We start from the raw sequence: 25,300 nt of genomic DNA on the forward strand, positions 1-25,300 counted from the left end.
AAAAAAAAAAAAGAAAAAAGGCAGCTTAAGCAACTTTACCTCAGAAAAAGAAATAATCTGCAGATTATTTCTCAGATAAAATGACCAGCCAGGTGCCACCTACTGAGAGAGACAACCACAAATCCTAGTGGCCCCTGGATGGGCTGTTTCCAATGAACTGGACAAAGGGATGATGGAGAAGCTGGGCAGAAGCCAGAGGGGTTTTTGTCTCAGCTAGAGACACACACACTATTCACCAACCCTGCATGTTAAAATGGAATTGTACTCCTTGGGCAGACTTACAGAAATGCGCCTGGTTTTCAGGTTATTTGGTGAAGGGAGGCATTGCTGTGTTTGACACACCTGCATGGCCACACAGCCAGGCCCAAATCCATTACTTGCCAGGCTTGCAACAGGTTGTTTTAATATACAACCAATCCACATTAAAAAACAAAAAAATCTGCCAAGACTTCCAGCTAAACCAAAGGATTCCATGGTACAGCTCTCTCCGCTGAGCCTCCTCAGCTTTCCAGTTCTCGTGGATTCCTACTAAAGTGGGAAAAAGCACAAACCACCTGCCCTTCCCAACACCAGCTCCAGCCAGAACAGCCCATGTTTTTCTCCTCAGATGACCAATTAAAAAAACAACACAACCACTGCATTCTTTCCTCAGTGCCAGCTGGAAAGGTAAAAGTTTGATAATATCATTGTCTCAAAGTGACCTGACGTGAACTGGATCTGTGGGACAGTCAGAGCCAAATTAATACTTCAAATGCCTGAAAATTCCAGTAGGAAATAATAAGAAATAAAAAAAAACCCAAACAAAACAAATCTGGTTGATCAAAAGGGTCCAGTGAAACTGTATTTCTGGAATTAAATGTTTATTTAAATATGCAGATGAATTTGTTTCATTGCTACAAGGTCAATATTCGCTTTCAAATGGAAGCACTTTATTTGGTTGAATTCTGTCTCCAGAAATGAATGGGCAACACCAGAACCTTTTACATTGGCAATGAAATCACAACACTGAGATGCCACCGAAGTCTCGAGATCAGTGCTCAAACACACATACACACACATATACAAATAAAAAAAGTGCTCAACATCATCATGTTAAAATAGAATTTTGGCTTCTTTTAGGTCTTTTGACATTTCAGGCAGGAAAACAAAAACCAAAGAACAATATGCATCAAACTAAATGAACTTCTGAAAAATACTCAGCATTAAACACAACTTTTGAGTATCAGTAAATATGTTTCTTCTCTATTTACAGGTGTTAAGAAAGGGCATTAGAGACTTTTGCTGGGGATCATGAGATCTCATAGATGTACAGTCCATGCTGCTGGGCAAGATTAGTAAATTCAAGCAGAGTTTTTATAAACCAGTCACATCTTTAGCTCTTCAGCATTTGCCAAAGGTAAATTCTACAAAATTTCCTCATTCATTACCCTGGATAACGGCAGCAGAATAAATGTGTGGAGGCTATGACACATGACTGTCACTGTTTTTGAAATAAGTTTTAAGACCCAGGCTTTTGGGAACTAGTTGCCAAGTTTATAAAAACTCCATACATGGTCTTTCAATAAAACTTTGCGAGTCAACCAGTCAGCTAAAGCTAATGCTCCTTCTACAGCACAATTGAGCAACACAGACATTGCAATTGTTCCAATGTTCCACAGAGGCTGACAATAATATACTGTCCACCCAGATTAAATATAGAAAAGCAAACTTTGATCTAATTTTTACATAGATGGCACAACAATAGGTGAAAATGAATTCTTAGCTGCTGATTCAACAGTGCATTGGACACGAGAATAAAAATACTGCAGCTAAAAATATTTTAAGGATATTTTCGCACCCCCTTTACCTGCTCAACCCTTTAGATCCCCCCAGGGGGATGCCACAAAGCCTTTGCACAAATCTTTGCACAAAGCCACAGGTGCCAAGTGTGTGCATCCCCCTTGGAGTCTCATGGATCTAAACAGCTCAGTGACCACAGTAGCAGCAATGATAAGGATGTGGTTTAATGGATTTTGACCCTCTGATGCCACAGCAGAATAGCCTTGGGATTGGTGTTCCCTGTGCTCAGCACAGGCTCTAGAGCCACTTGGGTTGGGTTTAAAACACAAACCTTCTGCTGGTTGATGCTGGCAGATATTAAGCACCATCACTGCAACAGCTACAGGATGAACTGTAGCACCGAGGGACTTTGTGCTAGTGAAAATAAAAGTTGGTGTCTTGAATGGAGAGAAAGAGGCAGAGTTATGAATACAACACATAACCCAACTAAAAAAATGACTTCACCCTGCAGGGGAATGGCCCAGGCCATCCCCAGCGTGGAGAGTCTGTGATTCTGGGATGTGTTTCGATGTGCTGACCCTACACAACAGCACAGCAGGCAGCAAAACAACACTTGTCTGTCTGCAAACTAACCCTGAGAGGTTTCATTTTAGGGTCACTGCCCATAGTGGCTTTGACATGAACTTTCTCAAAATCTGGGGACTGTACAAAATGTGCTGAAGTTGGGTTGGAGCCAGGAGATCCCCCCTGAAGGACGTGTTGATCGATGAATAAATTCAGCCCTCGGGAGCTATTCGGTGACAACTGACTCTTGCAGGGCTCAAACTTGTCCAAGATGACTAAAACCCAAGCAATGGTAATGACTGAGAGGAAACTAAGTTAGAATACAGAAGTTTAGAGAGCAATTGACCCTTTCATAGGCAGTTGAGGTCCAGAACTTGTGATATTTGGAGGTGTTGTAGCTCTCTCCTCATTGCATGACATGATAGAGTGCAGCATCACTTATCATCCTACTTCTGCTTCAAACCAAACCATGTGAGAACAGGGTGGTCACACCTGGAGCTGCTGGCTCCAGGTCCAGTCCATGACAAGGTGGGAGAAGGAAATAGTGCGATTTCTTTTTTTTTTTTTCCTTTTTTCCCCTCTTTTATTTAGCTAAAAAAACTCTGTTATTCAAACGTTAACTGATGAGAACGCACAGGAGGTCATGCAAAAAAAAAAAAAAAAGAGAAGGCAGGTCTGAAATGCTGAAAAACAAACCAACAAAAAAAGAAAACTGCAAAGAGATTAACCACGAGCCACAAAATAACGTGACCCTGAGGAAGGTGGGCGCAGGCAAGGCAACAGGGCGAGCATGCAGGCTGAAACGAGAGCCAAACGGGGCCTGTGACCAGCAAAATGGGGCTTCAAACCAAAATGCCACTGTCTGTGTGTGTCTGTGTGTGTGTGTGAGGAAGAGGAGGGAGAGAGGAGGGCGGATAAAGAGGGAGGGGGCAGGGAGAACAAGCAGGAAAAGCAGCGTACACACGTGAGCTCAGAGGGTTTCAGGGAACAGCAAGGTCATAGGGGTTTAACACTTGGGATGAGCATCAGCCTGGATGCAAAAAAATAATAAAAATAAAGGCTGACAAGTATTAGCAACCTTTTGGGGAAAGCAGAATATTGAATGGATCAAATTTAATATCTGCAAATTCAGAGCCCAGTCCAGCTGCTGTAACACTGTGCCCAGGGGAGGTTTTCCACCTCCCTTCCACGCTCTCTGATGAGAATTCCTGCAGGATTAGCACTAAAGGCACCGTGTGAAATGCTGATGGACCAGTGTCTACATTCAGATGGACTGAGGGACAAAGGGACAGAAGACAGACCAGCACATGCTTGGGACTCTCCGGCCGCCCTCTGCATCCAAGGGCAGGGAGCAGTTCTCCGACAGAAGGTGGGAGGAATTGGGTGGGGGAGAAAGTGTGGGTTGTGTTTGACAGAGGGGCTGTGCCAAGCTGGCAGAAGAGTGGGAAAGGCTGATAAGGTAATCTGAGCCACAAGTAGCATGCCATGGAAAAGAGCAAGCGTCTGAATGGCACTGGGATGGAATTTAGATCTGAATTTTTCAAGTGGGAACTCCAGACTAGACTGGGAGTCTGGCTTTCCATGGGTGTGTTTTAACTGCCTGCAGGGTAAACAGACCATTTTGTTTCTCCTCCTGTGACAAGCTCGCCCCGAGGTTCTTGCACCAGCACAAACACCTTTAGGAATCTAAAACATAAGAAAGACAAAAAGAAAGAGACTGGATTAGAAAGAGGTTGGGGGAAAATGGGATCCCTTAAGAGCAGCACTGCCTGCAGGAGGTTAAAGGAAATAGAGCATCAAGCATCTACTGGGTTACAGGGGGTTAAGGAAGGCTCCCAACTCAAACAGTAATCCTTCACCCTCAGCCCTCCCCTCCAGCCTGGGGATGAGCATCACTGGGACACTGCTCTCCTCAGGAGCAGGACCCTGCCAGCACCTACTTCGTGCCACTGAGAAAACAAACAGCTTTTCAATTCTCAGCCTGCAAAGCAGCATTGCATCTGTTCAAGTGACAGCTCCAGAGACCATCAATGCCACCAAACAACAGCAAACAAAAATACAAGGAGTTTGCAGAAGAATTCAGAGCTCTCCTTTCCACCACAGGCTGCAGAGACCTTTCACTGCCAAGGGAAGCTCAGGAATACACAGATCAGTGACCCAGCCTAAGCCTCCAAACCCATCCTCTGCCCATCCCTGTTCCCACAGTCTGCTGGCTGAGGGCAAGTTTTTCCTTTGGCCAAGTGAAGCCACAATCCAGGAGTGTGATTTGGCCCAAACTGCTGTATCCAAGGGAATACAGGATGAGTCCAAACTTCCCTCACATTTCAGAGAGCACCCACTTCCACAAAAACCCTCCAAATGACAGCACAAAAGAGTTTTCAAAGAGCCACAACAGAATATTTTTCCTGAACAGGAATTGCATTGGTACTGAGTGTGGGAAGCAGCTCTGGGCCATTTGCTGTCCACTAGTAAAGTTAAAACTTCACTATTTTTTGCCACTAATTGTCGCCACTTACTAGTAATTGCCATTTAAAAAAAACCCCAAAAAAACAAAACCTCACAGGAATGAGAAAATATAATGTTTATTAGAAGAAGACACCATGGTACATCAAGCTACAAAGAGATTCCTGACAGATGATGATTCTTTAAAAAATAAGAAAGGAAATGAGACAACCACACTGGCCAGATTTAACAAACCTTAACACACAACAGCAGTTTCTATGCGAGTCCAACCAGGTGCAGGCAGCTGAGCAACCAAAAACACTTTTCCATGTAAGAGGGACCAAGTAGTTACCAAAACAACAGCTGGGTTAAGCAGAAGAACAGCCTATAAAACCATTTATATTTATACACATATAAAAGGATAAAAACAATTCAAATTCAAGTAACTTTAGTTTTTAAGTTATGTTATATACATTTTTTTTTTTATACTGGGAGAACTAAGGGCACGTATTTAACAAAAGGATTTTAAAGAGCCACAGTCCAGTTTATAATTACCGATTCCTAGGTGATTTGGCAAGCATTAAATAATCAGATATATCCTAGATAAAAAGTGCATCAGCGTGGTTAACTTTTACCTATTTACTTATTTAAGTCAAGGCTCTGCACGATGGTGACAGCAAAGAGCAGAGCTGCAGCACTGGGAATCCCAGAGCTGCCCACGAGGATTTACTGATATCAGAGGTGAGGGGGAACAGACCCACAGTGGCCAAGGAGCCAAAAAGCTCATCAGCCCACGGCTCCAAAATAGTTTCCTATCAAGAAGTTTAACTTCACAAACCAGCCCTCATTCCTTGCATGGCACCCAAACATCCAGGCTTTCTGCTGGAAGGGGAACGTGGCGTTTTTGTTGGGTGCAATGCTGAGTTTATACAAAGCTGGTTATTCCGTGCAGATTTTTTTTTGTGTGTGTATCACACGATTTCACAACATCCCTCAGTGAAAGACAGCTTTGTTCCCAAGAAGGTGATGAGGTACCACAGTCAGTGACACAGGATGGTCAGTCTTGAGTGACTGGTTCCTGTATTTGACAGTTCTCAGCACCAGACACCCGACAGGTGCAGAAAAGCCCTGCGAGATGCTACACCCGTGTGTGCACAGAATTAAGTTTCCAATGAGAATGAACCCTGCAGCTCTCATTTCTACCGGGAAGGAGAAAAAAAAATGCTGTTTGCACTAAATGGACACGGTGGGGCCAGCGCTTTCCTCGGCAGTGCTGAGCACTGGGATTTCGGAGGCGACCTGACAACGCATCGGCCGGGAGAGCAGAACCTGGAACCTAACAGAGTCTTTCATTGATGGAGATATGACATGTGCATTCATCTCTTCTAAAGAAAACCTTCTCAAACAGAGCTCTTAAAACAACCGTAGCAGCAAACCAGGAGAATAAAGGGTGGACAGGCCTATGCAAACCTACTCAGAGATTTTCTGAAGTGGTTTGTACACATCTGGAAAAAGAAAAAAAAAAAAGGCAAAAGAAGATAGACATTACTGTTCTTTTTGTGACAGGCTCTGCCAACACCCTCTGTAAATGTCACCAACAGCCCTCACATAGGTATTTGCAGGGGCACACAGACCCAGCTGGGCTCCTTGAAGGCTGTGATCAGGAGGGCACCTGCAGCACATGACTTACCTGTCCTGCTCAGCTCAGTTCTGCAGCAGAGCCCTGACAGCACAGGCCTCAGCTGACTGAAAAAGCAGCTTTTTACAAAGCTTTAGCAGTGGGATTTCTCAGGCAGAGCTGCCTCTGGCTCACAGCACAGGAACAACCTGGCTGGGCAGGTACTCCTGAGCCAGGGCTCATCCTGCTGGCTGGGGGAGTCACAGGTGTACTCAGAGCTGCTGGGAGCTCCCACCCTTCTGCAGCCAACCTTTAGCAGCATCAGCTGTTCAAGCTTCTCTCCATTACTGAACTTTGCAAATGCTTTAGTATTTACAGTGTTATTTTCTGGAATGTCATCACTTCCATTTCAAGGACTGAATCAAGTCACTTCTACCAATACGTTAAAAATCAAATGAGAAATTTGCAGCTTGCAAGAAACTTAGTCTTTTAAACACAGTAGCATTTCCCCCAAATCCTTATGCTGCACTCTGTGAAAAGGTCTCTTTTAGCTTTTCTTTTTAAGCAGAGAATTGAGAAATAAAAGAGGTAAACATTACAGTTCCTATATATTAGATATTCACAGATACATTTGTTTTTGTTCCTGAAGTCCAGTAAAAGTAATGGAAAAACTTTAAATTATCCAGGAAACCTCCATCATGGCTACAGAAGTGGCTGCAGCTGTCCCAGCCTTCACCCCCACCACTGGCTGCATTTTCAGTCTAGTGGAAGCTTTTTGCACTCCTCTGCAACTCAACTGACCCTGTATTTGCCAATACAAACACAAAACTCCTGTATTGTGGCAAAATAAAACAAGGCCCAGATTTTCACCTGCAGCAGACAAGGCACTGCACTGATTTAACACTGAATCCAACACTGTGAACTGCTCAAGTTATAGTGTGATTTACACACAGTTCCACTCCTCTCTTCCTACTGTCCATAAATCCCAATGAAAATGGTTCAGTGTTGTTTTGGCTTGGATGAGGCAGCTTGTTTCACACCAAGAACTCTAAGGTCTAGGAAACAACAATAATCTGAAGGATTAAGTGACTGAATGAACACAAATTATTTAACAGTGAAGTTCTAACACATCCTGATTTCAAACAGGACTAAAATCTTTTGATTTCTCTGTGTATCCCATTACCAGGTGTTCAGTGCTGGCATTTATTCCAGCCAGGACTGCCCTGCAGCACTGCTTCCTTACTCAACACACCTCTTTGGGAGGAATTAAAAGCAACAAACAGCAGCTTGCAGAGTCCAAACTCTGAATGTCTCCATTGATCTTGTGTGAGCAAAAGATCAAACCATTAGTTATGGTCATCTGAAACAGCAAATACATCTGAAATGTAGCAAGGTGGGAAAGAACAGAGGAGCTTTCTTAACGTTTTACTCATTTGTCAAGGACCACAGAGGTTTTGGCAAGATCTCTCCTTCCCCTACCTCACACACTAAATGACAACCAGGTTTCAATCCAGAAGGTCCCCAGGACACAACAGGCTCTTAAAAGAGAGACACAAACCAGCAGTCTAAACATTTCCTATATAAAGTTCCACTGAACAAGTTTGGGACAAACAGTTGACTGGTGAATGTGTCTGAGATGCCACCTGGATATCTGAGGAGAGCCCGTGTTATCCCAAATGGCTCTGTGCTTCCTGCACTAAGTTGGGCGTGCAATGGCAGTGACAGTTGAGCAAACACTGTCCAGGAAAGGCTGCATTTCCCCTCTGGTTTCGCAGTCCCCCACGCTACCCCTCTCTGAGCAATAAAAGCACATTTTGCAGTACAGCAAGCCAGAATTAGTCCATGTACGGAATAATGCACTTGGTGGCATTGTACAGACTTTTAAAAGGCTCTGTACCTGCAACACAGAGCAGCTTCAGGGTTGGATTACCTCTGTGAAAGCAAATAAAATAAAAATAATAGTATTAAATATAGGTCATAGCACCTTTGGCATTTTTGTCCAAATAGACTTCAACATAAGACGTGGGGACATAGCCCTCCTCATCTTCGTTCCTTCGGATCCGCGTCCACCCGTCACCTTTGTCTTCTTCTATTACATAGAGCATCTCTCCTTCTGCTACAGAAATTGTTCCTTCATTCTGACCTGAAAGACACAGTAACAGGGATTTTAGGGTGTCCTGCACAGTGGGAACCAGAAGCACTTTGGGGTGATGACGTGTGGACACGACCTTCGTTGCATCACTGGCAGCAAAAACGGGAGCGTGGGATTCTGGAGTCAACAGTATGAACACAAAAAACCACATAAATGTAATCCTGACACCAGAGTTTTGGTTCTTCTTGCAAAGTCCCTGTGTGACAGGAGACAAATCACTTGGTGCAAACAGAATCACACCAGAGCCTCACTTGCCCTTTGGCTGTTTGCACTGCAGGGCTTAAATGAAGGTTTCCCACTTGTTCTTGGTACATGAATTAGAAAAAAAACCAGTCAGTGAAATGAAGGTAAAGTTGGAGTGATACCTTCAAATGTATAGAGTGCTTTACATGTTCCTATGGTGGGTAGTGGTTCTTCATCATCAAATTCATCGTCAAAGTCCGTTGCAGGTACTTTCATCTCAGTCTCCTGACTCTGCTCTTCTGTGTAACTGCCATCGGGGCTGCTCAAGAGAGGAAAAACAGAGCAACTATAGCGACCAACCTCAGGAGCAGAGAGAGCCACTCAGTTACCAGGCACTTCAGGCAAGGGGAGCAACTGTGGCTGGAGCAGCTCAGCGATTCCAAAGCGTGCTCAGAACTCATGTGACACCAGGTGGGTGAGACACATCACTTTTACCATTAAAAGCTGTAAAAAATGCACTGTCTCGCTCGCTGTCAGAGCAGTGAACATGGGGCTATCACACAGTTCAGAAACACATTCAGAATCGCAGCTCTTGGAGTTGGGATATGATAAAACGAGGATGCAAAACACTCCGGAGTGCCTGGAGTGGGCCTGGTGACAGGATGGGTTTCTGAGCACTGCAGAGCTGCAATTCTACTGATCAATAAGCCAAGGGCAGCGGGCCCAGCTGCCCACCCTGCACAGATACTGTACCTCTCCCGGTCCTGGGCACAGCTGTTCACTGCTGACGGGTTCTGGGGCTCGTACATCCCGCTCTGGCGCCGGGGCTGCTCGTTCCGCGCGGGCAGCCGGCCCTCCACCTCCGCCAGCCAGCCCTGCCGGGGACAGACAGCCCTTTAACCCTGCTGTGCCACAGCTGGCACTCACACCGCACAACCAAAACTGTGTTTGTAAACATATGCACATTTCCTTAACTATTTTTTGACACTGGGTGCTGAAAACACCATAAGCCAAGGGAATCAGTTAACAGCAGCTGCCAGGAGGTGCTGCTGCTCTGGTCACCGTCGAGTAAAAAGATGGGTGGCAGCTTTGAGTAATCTCAGTAATCTCTGAGACACAGCAACCTCTGGGACTGCTGAGTGCACGAGAACCAAAGCTGAGGAGAATCAAAGAGCCACTGATTTCAAACGAGTGAGAGCAACGGATAGTAAAGCCACAACTGTAAGAAACATCAAAAATTAATGGGCTGTATCTGTTTATGTACTAACTGAAAAATAAAGAGTGAAGTCTTCTCAGCCCTATAATCCTTCTCATGTAATTATAATGGGCTTCATATATTTCAAACACTCCCATTCAGCTCTTGAGATTTTATATCACTAAGGAGGCTTCCTGTTCATGGCAGACTATTCCTTAAAACTTATTTCATCTGATGGCTTCGGTCTTGCTGTTAGTCTCTAAATGGTGCTTTGCATTTGTGTCACTCTGATTTTTCACAGACGTCTGTAACATGATGCTTCAATTTATTTAATTAATTAAATAAGCCTCTGAACCCCTCTGGGCAGTCCTGAGAGCACTGCATTTTCTTTTCACCTCCACTTAGCACAATCTGTTTTCTGTGGCAAAATAAACTGTGGGCTGACAGTCACAGGAGATGGTGCATGTTTATGTTACACAAATCAGTTTAAAGATCCTGACTAATGCAAGTGCTCAAGTAGCACTTTCACACTCCCAGCAAGAAAGTGCATCAATAGATCTGGAAAAGCCATGAAGTAACCTGCTCAGACCTGAGCATTTGCTGAGCTGCTTTTTATAAAGTGTCTCTTCTCATACCTCAAACTTCTGAACTTCTAGTCGTAGCTTTTCAATGTTCTGTGCCAGCTCTGATAATCTGTGGTCCACACTCGCTGCATCTCCCATCTGGGGGTTCTTGATATACACATCTTTCATCTTCGTTAAGGCATCTCTGAGAGGCAGAAGAAAAATAAAACACGTGTTAGTGCAGCTGGGGGCAAATGCCTTTCTCTAAATGAGGGCACATGAAAGGATAACAAACTGCCTCTTCTTCACTCTGAGGTTCAACCTAAGCTGTTACAAAGGGAACTGAGAACATACAAACGGGCCTTTTGCCATTAAAAAACCCCAGTAAAATCACTTACCAGAAGAGAATTTACACTGTCAGAGGTGAAAAACAGTGATTTACCTACAATGTGAGAAGATCTTTGGTATTGATTTTTAGCCTGTTATTGTTGTACTACAATATCTACTTGCTAACCCTGGGGAAAACTATAACGATAAAAAAAAAACAAAACCTCACAACCATTGCAGTGAATGACAGCTCCAACTTTCTAAATGAATATTATTCCAGTTTTTGGGGCAGAGACAAACAGTTGCATCATTATTATCCATCACAGACTGACCTCCAGTTGAGAAACTGGGGCAAAGATGTATCAATAACAGAAATGGAGTGCAAACCAGAAATTCTCACTCTGCCTGTTGCAGTTTGTCTTTAGCAACCCCAATAATTTGTAAGATATTTATTTATTTCACACTGCTTAAAAATGAAGCTGAGTACAGATGGTTTGTGTTTGTCACAGCACAGCGACAGACGGACTTCAGGCTAGAAAATGCAACCCTGCATCCTGCTAAGTCACAGGGTATCTTCCCTCAGCTCCTTCTGGGGGCTGTTCCATATCAGCCCCAGTGCCAAGAGCCCAGGGTTTCTGAGATGGTAATTTTCAGTCCTGCTATGATGGATTTGGTGCCATAAAAGCAGGACTGATGCAGGACATGCCTTGATGAGCTCCCTCAGTGCCCGCAGAGCTCGCACTGACAGCAGTGAGCTCCCTCTGACCTGAGCCACACTGAGGCTCAGCTCAAGAAAAATTATCTGCCTGATGATGGACATTTCAGAGCTGAAAGATGGAATTATGAGCTGATTTCCTGTATTCCTGGTGCAACTATTCAGTTTTTCTCTAGGCATTAGCTGGGGGGAGAAAGGTTAATGCAAGTCCCACGACTCAAGTTAACACTCTTTATATTTTAGAGTTTCCCACCAAACTCTTGACAATTGCAATCCTGTGCCTGGCTTTGCTTTGTGTGTGTGGAAACTGGGAAAAAGTGTGGGTGGCAAGGAAGTGGGACTGCTCTGTGCTTGAAGCCTTAAGGGACAATGTTGCAAACATATGAGTCACAGTTATTACTATTTGTTTAACTCCTATTTAACTGATGGTGCAATTTCCTCAGTCATAAACTATCTTTATTTTAACTAACACTCTGCTCTGATTCCATATCCGATTTTAATGTTGGGATCAATACAGAGCAGGAAAAAATTCTGTACAGACAAGTCGAAGTTACCACAGAGGGAAAAAAACAAAGTAATGAGAAATCATATAACTACATGCAGTGTTTCTTTCTTAGTCATGATATAAAATACAAAGAAGAATTTTTAGGTTAGTAGGCAAAATAAACAGGTTCTTGAAAGCAAGATAACAGCACAACTGTGCAAATGCAAAGCGGTATTTAGGGATAGACTAGTCTTGAAATCCTTCAGGAAAGAGAAGTTCCTTCTCTTGCAAACAAAACATGCTGAATCTTTAATGCAACTGCAGAATGTGAACAAACACAAAGTACAAATACAGGCTGCCAGAATCTATTAAAAGTGGGTAACTAAAATAGCCTTATTCTCAACCAGAATGTTAAATGCAGCCTTGTAGAAAAAGCATTCACTAAAGCACAGGAGTCATTATCTTCCTGCTTCCAGGAAATCTAAGCTACAGAGAGACTTGAGGCACACCCCAAAGAATCAGCACTTTGGATGATGTTATAATGCCAGAACAGCCTCTCTTGTTGGGATCTACCTTGTCCATCAGACACAGGGGCTCTGCTCAGTGCTGGGAGGTCAATGCTTGTACCTTTGACTGAGGCTGTATTTATCACCTGCTCTTCACTAAAAACACCCTCATCAACAGCTCACATCAAGAAACAACCTCAGTGTATCCAACAGGGACCTTTGTCTTTTCCTCTTCAAAAGCCCAAGAAAGCAAATCCAGAAAGAAGGAAAAGCTGTCTCCAGTTGTTGGACTTCTATCATTCCCATCCCTATACCAAGATCTCCTCTTTTAACCATTCCAAAAGCAGGATATGCACTACACTGAGGTGGGAGAATGGAACAACCAGAAAGGCAGCTTTTGCCCCAGCTCTGACCTACATCAGCCATAATCAAATCACTGCTTTCAAAAATCTGAGCTTCTTATTTGCTCTTTCTTATATCATAGTTGTTTCTGTTCTATATGAGATTACGTATTTCATTTTTCATTCCAGAGGTCTGACTCACCTTTGATCCAGCTCCTTCTGAATGTCCCTGTTTAGTTCATCCACCTTTTGCTGAAGCTTCTTTCTTCTTTGCTCAGGTGGGAGATTGCTGAAGTCTTCGGGCCCTGCTCCCTGCACAGAGTGGAATGGAGGGGGGGGAATAAGGAAAAAAATTAATAATCAGAATCTGAAAGAATCCTTTGGGATTGCATTTTGAAAACAGCTCACAAAAACCTGTGCAAAAGTCACGATGGTCTGAAGCATTGTTACCATTTGTACTGTGTTATCAGTCCCTGAATGGTCAGGAATCTGGATGCCCTAGAAATGATCCCAGGACCACATCCTGCTTCCATAACAGTGGCTAATCAACTGGAGAATTCCAGAATTCAACGGCAAAGCTGAGAAACTATTTTTATCTGCAGCTATAATCAGATTTTATTTAACATAGTTCCCTTCTCATGGAAAGCTGATCTTTCCTGCCTTCCTTCACCCTACTACAGACAGCATTCCCATAAAAGCAGTTCCTGGCTTTTACTCCTGTGTCACAGTCACACTTCTCCTGTGCACCACTGACTGCTGACTGAGTGCTGCTCCAACACAGTTAATTTATGTCAGGGCCCTCCTGAACACACCAAGCTAACAGAAGCACTTCCCACTGGATTCTGCAATTTAAAAAACATGCTGCTTACTTTCCAGGATCCACCTTCCATGCCAAAGCCTCTCGGTTTTTCCTCTCTCCCTTGTACTAGCATAAAAATCAGGAGTTATATCAAAGCCATAGAACCAATCAGTTTGAAATCATAACCAAAGGAAAAAAAAACGTGAAGACCACAGTGTTACCTTTGTGTGATTCTGCTTGAAACCCCCTTCTCTGCCTTCAAACTGCTATGTCTCCTCTTGGTTGCCTCAATTTGATATAGCAGATAGATGACACATAAAATACATCCACACTATTTTCTTCACAGTCACACCTATTTTTCCCTTGCCAGAAGGCAAGAGGGACAGTTTGGGTGGGCTATATGGAACACACATCAATACTCATTAGTTGCACCATAAGGGACTGAGGTTCTTGTACATAATCTCGAATTTGGGCAGGTTTTACTTGTTTTGGTTTCTGCTCATTGTATGCCCCACTTCTAAGGGGAAATACTGGTTTATGGGAGAAAGAAGGGTAAAAACACAAAGCTGAGTAACCAAATTCAGTGGTCCACCAGCTTGTGAGCAGGTTTGGGACATCAGTCTTACTAAAACACCAAATTTCTCTCTGAGGAGTGTGATTTAGTGGACACACTGCCACAAAAACTGCCCATTAGACTCTTGGCTCTGCACTGAATGTGCTGAGACACCACAGTCTTTCTTCTGCAGCTGCAGAACAAGCTGTTCAGAAAGAAAGTGTGTGGGTGTCCGAGGGCTGGAGGACAGCAGGGACAGGTCACCTTCTCCTCTGGACTGGCCATTCCAAAACAACAGAACCGGCCTGATGAAACTGCTGCTGCATTGATTGTCTAGACAGCACATATGTCTAATTAAGCCTTGATCAACTGTGTAATAATACCTAAAATTCCACTCATGAGACAACGAGAAAGCAAATTTAAGGCAAGTGACTAAAAAAGTTATGCTGATTCCTAAACTTTACCACGTGGAGTCCCAGCAGTGCTTACATCACTTGTTGTGCCTGGTAGAGGAGAGATCTATCTTAATTTTTTCTTCAGTGTTAATATTTTGCTTGACAGTAATTCCCACATTAGATGTGAGAGTGATTCAATCTGTTTTATGGATAATCTACACTAAAGCAATAGACATCTTTTTAAGGCAAAGCATCTGGAGGCAGCTTTGTAAACAAGCAGTTATAGGAAAGACTAGATGACATATTCTGACATATTCTCCTCAGTTCTAAGCAGAAGAGACAGATACTCTTGAAAATATCCCCATTTATACATTAGGGGAACGCAACAGATGTAGCCAAGCAAATTTGGAAAAGCACCTTCTTTTTGATATCTTGTTTTTCATACTTCAACTTCATTCAAAAGCTCTAGGCTGGACTAAATCCAGTAGCTTTGTTCCCAATGCTTCAGACCAAAGCACGAGTGTTCCATGGAGCTGCACACCTGAGACTGGGAGTCGGATCCCACTCTGACTTTATTCCATGCTCAGTAATTTCCATCAGAAGCTGCAGTTCCTGCTCCAAAAGGGACAGTTCAAGGAGCAGATTTTGCACATGCTGGGCACATTTCATGCTCTGAAGTGAAAACACACCTGGGCTATCTCTCAAGTCGTGGACATTAAAAATGCTGCAGCAGTGAGGTGGAGGTGAGAGCTGTGCTGCTTCTGATGTGCTGCCACAGGACCAGCAGAGCTGGAGCTCACAAGGTTTCTTTGCATAAAGATACTGGGATTTAGGATGCAAACTGTCCCAATACAAAGGACTGTGAAAAAGGAGGCCATGTTAGGACCAAGAGGAGATTACAAGCCACTTTCCTCACCTGAGGTGCACAGGGGTCTCAGCCCTCTCTGTACATCTTTCCAATTTGTGCCATTCTTGGGGAAAGGCCAGGTCAGCCATTTGGGGGTTTTATTCCTACAGAGGCTTAGCTCAGCTACTAACACACTGTGACCAGGAAAATGAGTGGAAATCCATGGTATAAATGCACTGGACTCCCAGGACAGTGGCTTGGCAACAGCCAAAAGAAGATCTGCGAGTATCCCAGACACTTCCATCATTCCTCAGACCTACCATAGGTCTTCAGGGAGAAGCAACATTGCTAAAGGAGCCCAAGCAAGTCATTGTGTTGCCAGAGCAACAGCAGGACCAGAAAATTCCAAAGCCACTCCAGGCAGCTCATGGCCCTCGTGTTTCCTCTGGATGAGCTGAGCTGCCATGGGCAGAACAGGCCCACAGTGATGTACCCAAGAACAAGACACATGTAGAATCATGGAATGGTTTGAATTGGAAGAGACCTTAAGCCTGATCTCATTCCACTCCCCTGCCATGGGCAGGGACACCTTCCATTATCCCAGGTTGCTCCAAGCCCCATCCAACCTGGCCTTGGGAACTTCCAGGAATGGGGCAGCCACAGCTTCTCTGGGCAACCTGTGCCAGGGCCTCACCACCCTCACAGGGAAGGGAAAAAGCACCCAAAGGATCTAACTGGTGAGGAATAAGAGAACTCTGCAGCTAATGCAGTACAGGTGCTCCTGTGGATCCAGAGGCTCTCCAAACTGCCATCAGTCACTGTGGCTCTCACATGCTTGTACAAGGTGGGTCAGCAAACCAGTTGCATTCTCCTTGTGACAGGGCTCTCCAAGGCAAAGGAATGTAGACAAGCTGTCAGCAACATATCAAGGTGTGGAGTGTCTCAAGCAAAACAGTACCTTGTGTATGAAGTTCAGCACGTAATTTGCTTTCCCAGGTCTGATCACCCCTTCCCTTTCCAACTCAGTAACATCTTATCTTACCATAGTTCAAGAAACCTTCCCAGCTGCATCCAAGGTGGAATTTAGGATTCACACATATGCATCTCTCTCCATTTGTGAATTCAAATCAGATTGAGTTAACCTTGTTGGTTAAGGTTTACAGAATTTTAATTAATATCATTATTGGTTATTCTGAAGGACTACATAGGGCTGTAAAATGTAGGTGATTATGGTGCAGATTTCCAGTAATACCTGGACATGGAAAGCAAACTTTGCAGCTACTTTACACAGAAAGACATGCACTGCTCTCTGGAAAAGGTCCAGCAAGCTCACTTTTTTTTTCTTCTTTTAATGTTTTAATGTATTCTTACAGTGGCAGAATTATTCGATAGTGCTTTTCTACATTTTCATAGCCCTGGATTATAAAAGTGAAAACTAAACTATTTATTAGAGTTAATTTTTAGCAGCTTATTAGAAGACTGAATTCTGATCACCTCTATTAGACTCCAGACCTGTGTATTCAGAGTTATCTGATAAATGCCAAAAAAAGCAAACACAAAGAAGAAACAGATTTAACAGTTAATTTCAGTGTCATGTCACATGTGGCACAGTGCACATTCAAACACACACAGGAAATTGTGATTAAAACACAGGACAGGCATGCTGTAAATGTGCTTACCAGCTTGAGAGAAAGCTTCATGTAAAATTGGAGAGATACAGGGTGGGGGGAGAGAGAGAAAAAACAACAGTGCATCAGTAGAAGAGGAACTTTTTCAAACTGATGTTACAATAAAATGACACATAATCCCCTTGCTGTTGGAAGGCAAAATGGGTAACACTAAGAGATCTGTGCAAAAGTTCACAAGATGGGCTCAGGCAGCTGCCATTTCCTCGCCAGGAACAGGAATGGGAAGTGCTGTACCTGGACACGGGTGCTTTGGCACTGGACTGACTGACAATGGCTACAACAACAACAGTGGGCTTTCTCCTTAGAGTAACATCACTGATGTGGTCAAAAATCAGAGCTTGCAAATGTAGGTGGGACACTTTAGATCAAAAACGTGCTGAAACACATCAGCCACTTCACAGGAGGGCTTCAGAGAGGGGGTGACGCCTGAGCCAAACCTCAGTGGGGAGGTGAGGAACAGCACTGGCTCCAGCAGCACAGTGGGATCTCCAGGGAGTGCCCAGCTCTCTGGCTATGGCCAGAGGACAACATCCCTGAAATGTCCCTGCTGACTGCACAGCGCTGTCTGGGCAGGCACGGAAAGTCATTTCACATTCCTGAACAATTCAAAAACAAATACTCAGACTCAAACGTACTTCGGCCATAGTCAGACAAGGTCAGGCCCAAGGAGGAGGAAAAAAACCAATCTATTCTCTTGACACCAATTTGATTCTATGACAGTGTGGTAAGACATTATTCAATCTCCTTAAATGATATACATGATCTAATTCCTTAAAGTTACCACATTTCCTGGGGCAGAGCCAAAACATTATCTTTTAGTTACTCTGGGGAAGCAAGACTAAAAGCAGCGTGTGCCCACAGAGCCCACGCACAGTGAGGTGTGTCTCTGCCCAGCATCACCTGCACACACAGCTCTGGGCAAGGCTGCAGGGCCCCAGAAATTCCCAGGTGAACAACTGTGCCTGGGCACCCCACCACTAGAATTACCAGAACCTCCTCTAGTGTTGCAAGACATTACAACAGCTGCAGTTCGGAAGGTTTTCCAAGAGACAGGGACACTCACAGTTCTCCAGTGCTCAGTGCCAAGGAGCATGAGTGAGCTGCTGCTCAAGATCTGAAGCCAGATATAAAGGGAGAATCCAAACTCCACCCAGCCTCCTCCTCCTCCTCCTCCAGCTATCGGCACTGAGCTGCCCTACCAGCCCTTTGGGGACAGTTGTGAAATGCTCAAAATACCCAACAAACTTGTCAGTGCATAAATGCACACGCTCTGTACAACAGCTGGAATGTAAAAGCTGGAAAACACCTCACTGCAGGCAAGAATCTGTGCTGTCAGACTTCAGAACCTCTTTCCATTCAAGCTCTCTGTCACTTTACTACCAACAGCTCCTGGGAATGGTGCTCTCAAACACATGCTCCATTTTGAGCAAAACCATAGTTCATTAGGATTGAAATTAAAATAACGAGTGGCTCCACACCTGTGATCTGTTTGACAACACAATTAAGGAAATAAACTTTTTTTTCAAAATAAAACCAATTCCCATTAGTCACAAGGATTTGTATAGCAAGACATGCCAGTCATTCAAGGAAAATAAATGGCCTTGAAATAATAGTGGAATGCTGCATGTGAACTGATGGTTCAGGGACAAGGCAGCAGTGAGACTTCCCTCTGCAGTCCAGTCCATTAGGAAACAAACACATGATAATAATCACAGTGCCATGAAGAAATTCACTCTCTGAGCTAAAGAGGTCATTAAAAAAGAAGCAAACAAAACCAATCCATTTGAGAAAATAATCACAGAGGAAAGGAGAAAGAATGATCTGAAGAAATTCAGCATAGGCAGCTTGTGTTTGCCTCATTGCTTTAGCACTCCTGTGAACTTTAGCATAGACATGATCAGCACAAACTGAGATTCTTGTACATATATACAGACAAGACTCATGGTGCAGAATAAATATTTACCTATGAAGCACTCTAAGAAGGCACAAATGTTTGCTACATGCGCTAGTGGCTAAACACTACTCACTCTAAAGGCACTAAATACTGCGGAGAATCATCTGCATCAAGACTATTCTTTTGCTCTAAATTCAGCAAATTTTAAAGGGATTACAGACACTGTATGCCCAATTCTTATGCTGTTAAGTACAACAAAAAATAGAGAATTTATTAATAGCATTCCCAAATAGTACATCAGGGATTGTTATGACCAGTATAAATAAAGCAGATCATAGACTGGAAACAATGAAATGCTGAAATAAGTCATATTCACAGTTTTCCATTTCTGAAATGCATTGGTAATTTTATGTGACAGTGATTCGGTTTCTAGAAACAAACATAAGCAGATTGAAAAGAAATCCGCATTAAACACTACACAACTACTTTTGCCCATTCTGTTGGGTTTTCACAGCTAGAAACGTGCTCACAGCTCCTGGGAGAACAGGGGCATTTTCCACCCAAATGATCAAATAAGTTAGATTTCCTTGAAATGAGCAAATCTGTTTCAAGCTGTCAATCTAAACCACGTCTAGCTTAGTCTTGCAGGGAAAAAATGAAGAGTCTAAGAGCCACAAGCTTCAATAACACATGAGAGAGCATGAAAGCCAGCAGGTCCATGTGTTATTGGACAGTCACGGACACTAACCTCACTTACAGAAAACAGGGTTGCAATCAACCACTGGACTTCCATACAACCAGGAGGTAATTTTCTTTCTTTTTTTTTTTTTCTTTATCGTGGCCATGTAACCATCTCCCCATACTCTGCTTTATCCAAGTATCAGATTTAGAGGCCCCATATCTTGATTCCATGAACTGCCGTCATCACAGACAGTTCAGGGAAGCTTCCAAAAGCTCTAGGGAGTGCTCCACCACCAAGGCACAGAATGTGTCACCACACAGGGGTTGGCTCGTGATGCTCAAGACTTCGTTCATTAAATAATTTAGAATAAGTGCGTGGAACCTGTTTGTAACACTCTGAATTTCACAGGTCCAGCTACTTCAATTGGGCCAATTTCAGCATTTCCAGCACTGGCGGACATATCTTTCCTGCACATCACACAGTAAGCTGCAACTTGCCTCCCACCAAATTTTCCTTGGATCTTTGACAAGGCACATTCCCACAGCACACTCGGAACGACGTTGTAAGTGGGGTTAGCGACTGTGCAGCAACGGTATGGGCTGATCACACCATACTCAGACTTACAACATATTCCCTAGCCTCAATGGCACACGTGGGGGTCCCTAAAGTCCTCTTCATGAGTTCTTTGTGAATATACAAAGACTGTGTCTGCTGGTGAGTCAGCAAGAGAAAACACACATTGGTTACACCGGGGATGAGCGCGGCACCTCTGTGTTTTTACTGCTTCTACAGCAAAAGACAGCTCAGTGTTTAACCAGCCTCAAAGTGCAGAGTGGGAGCTTCCTAGAAGCTAGGTGAATATTAAGAGTTCAGCATGCTCACAGAGATCAGAAAATATTGTGGTTTTAAATGCTTGCTTAAATACCGAGGTCAGAAAACATCTCTCTCTGTGCTGGAATAAAGCATGGCTGTAATGACCCCACCCCGCCAAAAAACCCCAGTCCTGGCACAGACAGAGACACTTACATTAGAATAACAAGTATTCCCAGGGCAGGGAATAGGGCAGGTTGGAGAGGGGGTGGTTGGTTTGCTGTTTGTGCATGCTCACAGAACAACAAAGCACTGCTCACTCAGGCAGAGCGACAGCTCAGTGTCCAGGGACAGGACTGCACAGTGTGTCAGAGGAGACGGGGTGGGACAACATCCACTGGTGCAATGGAAATAAAATCACATTGTAATGAAGTCAACAACTTCCACTAAGAAGGAAACCACAAAAGTTCCTCCGTGTGCTTTAGGGAACCGTCTGGAGCCTGGAACTTGGGTCATGGCAGCAAAAGCTACCCCAGCTCCCAGATCATTCTCTCTGCCCGGTCCCATCCCAGGCTCCGAGGCAGGAGAGAAGGGGCAGGTCCACACAAGGCACACGGAGCAATTCAGAGGTGTAAGTTCTACCCCTGGATGGTGTTAGTTCGCAGAATTGCTCTTTAAGAAAAGGTGCTGATGTTACTGCCGCTGCAGCAATAAAACAGAAGAACACAAAATTAGTATCAACCAGCAGAATACCGAGTTTCCTTTGTCCTCAAAATGGAATTAGAAAAAGCAGAGCAAGCACAAATGAAATTATGAGTTATGTAAGTGGTTCCTCATTCTTTGTACGCTTCTGGCTTTAACTTCCCTAAAGAGGCAAAGTTGATTTGAAGTGTTACTTTTATAGTGTCTTTTCAAGGAGCTATTAGAAACAATGCTCACAAAAACTGTGTAAGAGAGATTTTCCCCTTCTCCTAGTTCTGATCCATAATAAGTGCTCTAGCAGTTTTATGGTATTCTCTATAATGGACATTTCTGCTGTTGGGGTTTAAAGAAAAAGCTTTGAGGCAAATACAAAAATGTGATTAGAAAACCATAGACACCGCCAAGAGTCAGCACCTAAATATTTAATTTATTTTTTTTTAACAGACTAGGATTTCATATTGGCAGCGACCACTGATACTGGTATTGGCGCCTCCACATTAACCTTGCATCTGTTGTGAATTGCTCAGGCATCTGTTTCCTTCCATGAAAACAAGATTCATTGGATTTTTGGTTTGGAAGCAAAATTAAAACCAGACTGGGCACAGGACATATCATAGCTAATTATGTAATTCATTTTAACAGTCACCAGTGATTTTGCCACTTTAGCTTTGTAATTCCTCTTTCCAAATGCAACATAAGATGCTAAACCAAAAATTCAAAAGGAAATGGCTAAAACACACTGCCTCCCAGACACGTCCTGATCTCACAGATTTCATGGAGGAGTCGTATGGGAATCCATTCACGTGTTATGTTTCAAGGATCAATTACAATGTGGAGTCCTGCTGCTGGAATTTATCCTGCTAAAGGTCTTAGGACTTGTTCACGTCAAGTAGTTACTTTTTTTTTCCCTTATCCCTTAAGTCAGTGCAAAAAAGAAGGAGTATGATCCTGTTTCCTTTGGAATAAACATTGTCACCTGGCTTTGCAGGAGTTGAGAGCTCAGGTTATCAACAAAGCCAGGAAGGACCTGCTTGGCAAATTTGGTTGAATTCTCTAACAGAACACTTGGAGAGCCTTGTGGCCTTCCCTGAAGGTGTCTGGAGTGGAATTCTGCCAAGGAACAAACCCAGCAGTGCAGAGAGAAAATTGAGAGCAAATGAAATGATTCAGAGTCCAAGCTCCTGTTACCCTGTGCTGTCCTGCTGCTCCCTGCACAACCTTCCAAAAGCTGCTTCCCTGATGTGCTTCTGTACAGATGGAATGTCCTTCTGTGTAGAGGAGAGTTTCACCCTCCATCCTCCTCCCTTCTCTGGTAACATCAAAATCCAGTATTCCTGACATTACTGCTCATGCTCCTGGGCAAAATTCAGATGCTTTTGGATTTGACAGGGGGATGGAAAAGGAAATCTTATTAAACTTCATAAGGTTAAAGCAGAATTAACACTATTGTCTGGCTGTACTGAATATAACAGAGGGTCCTATCAAGTGAAACAAATACCAACCACTCATTTTTCACCTGACAAATTAAAAGGATTTGTGGGTGGTTCTTGATTTCCTTTTTGCCTGGTTAGAATTACTTTATTTTTGAAGGTGATATGGCACTTTGATGATCTACTAGTCTGACCATTTGTGTATTACAAATCACCAAGGACCTATAAAATGGGAATTTGAAAAGGTTTCAAATGAGACAGAGCAAGCTGCCAGAGGTTTGCAGCCTCTCCTCCTCCTCCATATCTCTGGATGAACCAAGTGGCCTGAATCCATCCCTCTGGGAAAAAAAGAGATGATGATCTGAATATTGGCCTCCAAATCCACAGCATGAATCAGGCAGGAAAAGTATTTACATACAAACATCCTGGTAGCTGAGAAGGGAAGGAAATGAAATAGAAAAAGAACACAGTGAAAGGTTCAAATGAAGATTTAGCAATAGCCCTTCCTTGCACATTCTCAATGAATGTGTCAGCAGAAATTTGAGGGATTCCAGAGAAGACTATGGGACATTGTTCTCATTATTTCACCTTTGACACAAAGCACTTAAAAGAGTATGGTATGCAGAATTTGTAAGGCTTGCTTGGATTTCTCAGACAGTCAATACATAAAATAATGGTCCTTCTTCAGGAAATATTAAAAGCAATTAGTCATAATTGTTTATATGGCCAAATACACACTAAGAACTTGTACGTTTGAAATACAAACTTGTGACGTGCCCATGGAATGACTAACCAGTATTTTTAAATCAAGTAGGAAATATTCAGCACTATTTGAAATATTCTGCTCTGTGAATGGCACTACTGGAGCATTATACTGTAACACACCCCCTGACTTCTCCCAGCACTGCCCAGTACAAGGATGGCTCCAGCTGCCCACCCTTGCACTGGGGCCACCACCCAGCACAGCTCTGCTGCTGCACAAGCAGAATTGAAAGACTGTCTCCTCCTGTAAAAACCACTGAGGAAAGGTGCTCTGAGCCAAACTGCAACTGAGAAAAGGAGGGACATGTGCAGACCATGCCTTTGGACAGCTTAGAAACTTCCCACTTCCCCAGAGAAATGCCTCAGAAGTGGGGTTTTCTGGGTTTTGAGTGTCCCACGAAATGGCAATTTCCTAGCAAAGAACTGAAACTCACTCTGTGTAAAACATCTTTTTTGACTATATTGTCTGTAACCACACAAGACAGTGTATTGTTCACAGCACTGTTCCCAGTTCTTTGTAACTAACCACCGAAGTTCCCCACTGAAATCATCTCTGCTTTTATACAGCTCCAGTCCTCAGTCCTAAATGTCAGTGCAGTCCCTGGAGCAGAATTTGGGTTTTTTTTAAAGTAGTCACTTCCTTGCTGTAGCAATCTGCTCTAAAAAACATTTAAAATACCGAACACTTGTGTCTCCTTCCTGTAGTTTTTGCAGGAGGAAACAATTCTAAGGACCTTCACCTTGGAGGCAAAGCCATTGCTATACCAGCAGTTTTTCAGCCAAACTCTGCCACGTGCAAGGCTCTGGGAAGATAAACTCCTATTTTTGTTTGAAAAATGGAAAATTTTATCTCAGGGACCTGTCATTTTATTCTCTGCTTATGAAGACCACCAAGGAGAGGGTTTACCTCAACACAAACACTACAGCATCAGTTTATGAATATAACCACAGCTGCTGTCAGTGGGAGGAACAGAGCAGTTGACCTGGGAAAACTCAGGCCACGTTTCCTACTCTACCAGCAGCAAAGGAGACAGGGACACTGCCCTTGGAATGGTGGAGATGTGTCAAAAAAGTGTTGATCAAGTGTGACCTAGACCCAGGTGAATCCCCAAATCAGCCACAGAGGCTTTGAGCTGCTTTTCACCACACAATGCTTAAACCAGCAACAGCAGCACACTGCACTCCAGCTGCTGGCAGGGAAAACCCAAACCCTGATCCTTCAGAACCTCCCACCTGTGGTTTGGAGCTTGGATACTGCACTGATAAATCTTCTGCACACAAAATATAATTTTGAACTCTCCATCATAGCACTGGGAAGTGAAAATCTGTTCAGAAACCAACAAAATCTTTATGGAAAATGCCCAGAAAAAGATGTCCTAATGTAAAACTCTGCATGCTAATGTTTGTAGGGAAGGCTGCAAGGTCCAAGCATGGATCTTTTTTCCCCCCTAGTTTTGCTATGCTTCATCACAAAGTTTAGCAAACTCTCAGGCAATGTCTTCCCTCTAAAGTTTGCAGGAACAGCAGCTATTACTGGCTATCCCAAAGAGTTTCTCAACCTGGTATTTTTGCAAAGATATTTCATTGACACTTCAAGTGTCAGGAATAAGAACTGTGTGAAAAACTCCATTTCAAACCAATTAGAAAAAAAGTAAAAGAGCACTGCAGGATTTTAATTTTTCTATGGACACTTTAAAAACTGCTTAACCCAAAACATCTGCTCAAGGAGGCCCAAAGGCAGACATGATAAAATTGGTGGGAGGCTTGATTACTTCAGCTCTCTACAGGAATCAAATCAAACCTTATCCAAATCTCCTTGAAAATTCTTGCTACAGGATGCAGTGAAGGCCCTTGAGAAGCATCAGCCTC

At 43.5% G+C, this 25,300-nt stretch overlaps 1 protein-coding gene across 24 annotated transcripts in view; it reads right to left on the bottom strand.

Moving 5' to 3' along the window:
* Window positions 1-814: 814 nt before the first annotated feature.
* Window positions 815-25,300, bottom strand: part of FNBP1 (formin binding protein 1) — a 98,325-nt gene continuing 73,839 nt past the window's right edge. For 7 of the 24 annotated variants that reach the window (XM_027688060.1, XM_027688059.1, XM_027688062.1 and 4 more), the window contains 8 exons: window positions 20,352-20,438; window positions 17,143-17,157; window positions 13,072-13,181; window positions 10,569-10,701; window positions 9,492-9,613; window positions 8,921-9,060; window positions 8,388-8,546; window positions 4,906-6,290 (listed from right to left, as the gene is read on the bottom strand). In XM_027688060.1, coding sequence (XP_027543861.1) covers window positions 6,256-6,290; window positions 8,388-8,546; window positions 8,921-9,060; window positions 9,492-9,613; window positions 10,569-10,701; window positions 13,072-13,181; window positions 17,143-17,157; window positions 20,352-20,438 — 801 coding nt within the window. In that variant the 3' untranslated portion in view covers window positions 4,906-6,255. Of the gene's footprint in view, window positions 4,030-4,905; window positions 6,291-8,279; window positions 8,547-8,920; window positions 9,061-9,491; window positions 9,614-10,568; window positions 10,702-13,071; window positions 13,182-17,142; window positions 17,158-20,351; window positions 20,439-25,300 lie in introns of those variants that run through there. The other 17 variants (XM_027688072.1, XM_027688071.1, XM_027688064.1 and 14 more) reach the window with 10 other exon arrangements.

The sequence above is a fragment of the Neopelma chrysocephalum genome, unplaced genomic scaffold (assembly GCF_003984885.1).
Source record: "Neopelma chrysocephalum unplaced genomic scaffold, ASM398488v2 Primary Assembly neopelma1_74, whole genome shotgun sequence".
NCBI lineage: Eukaryota > Metazoa > Chordata > Aves > Passeriformes > Pipridae > Neopelma > Neopelma chrysocephalum.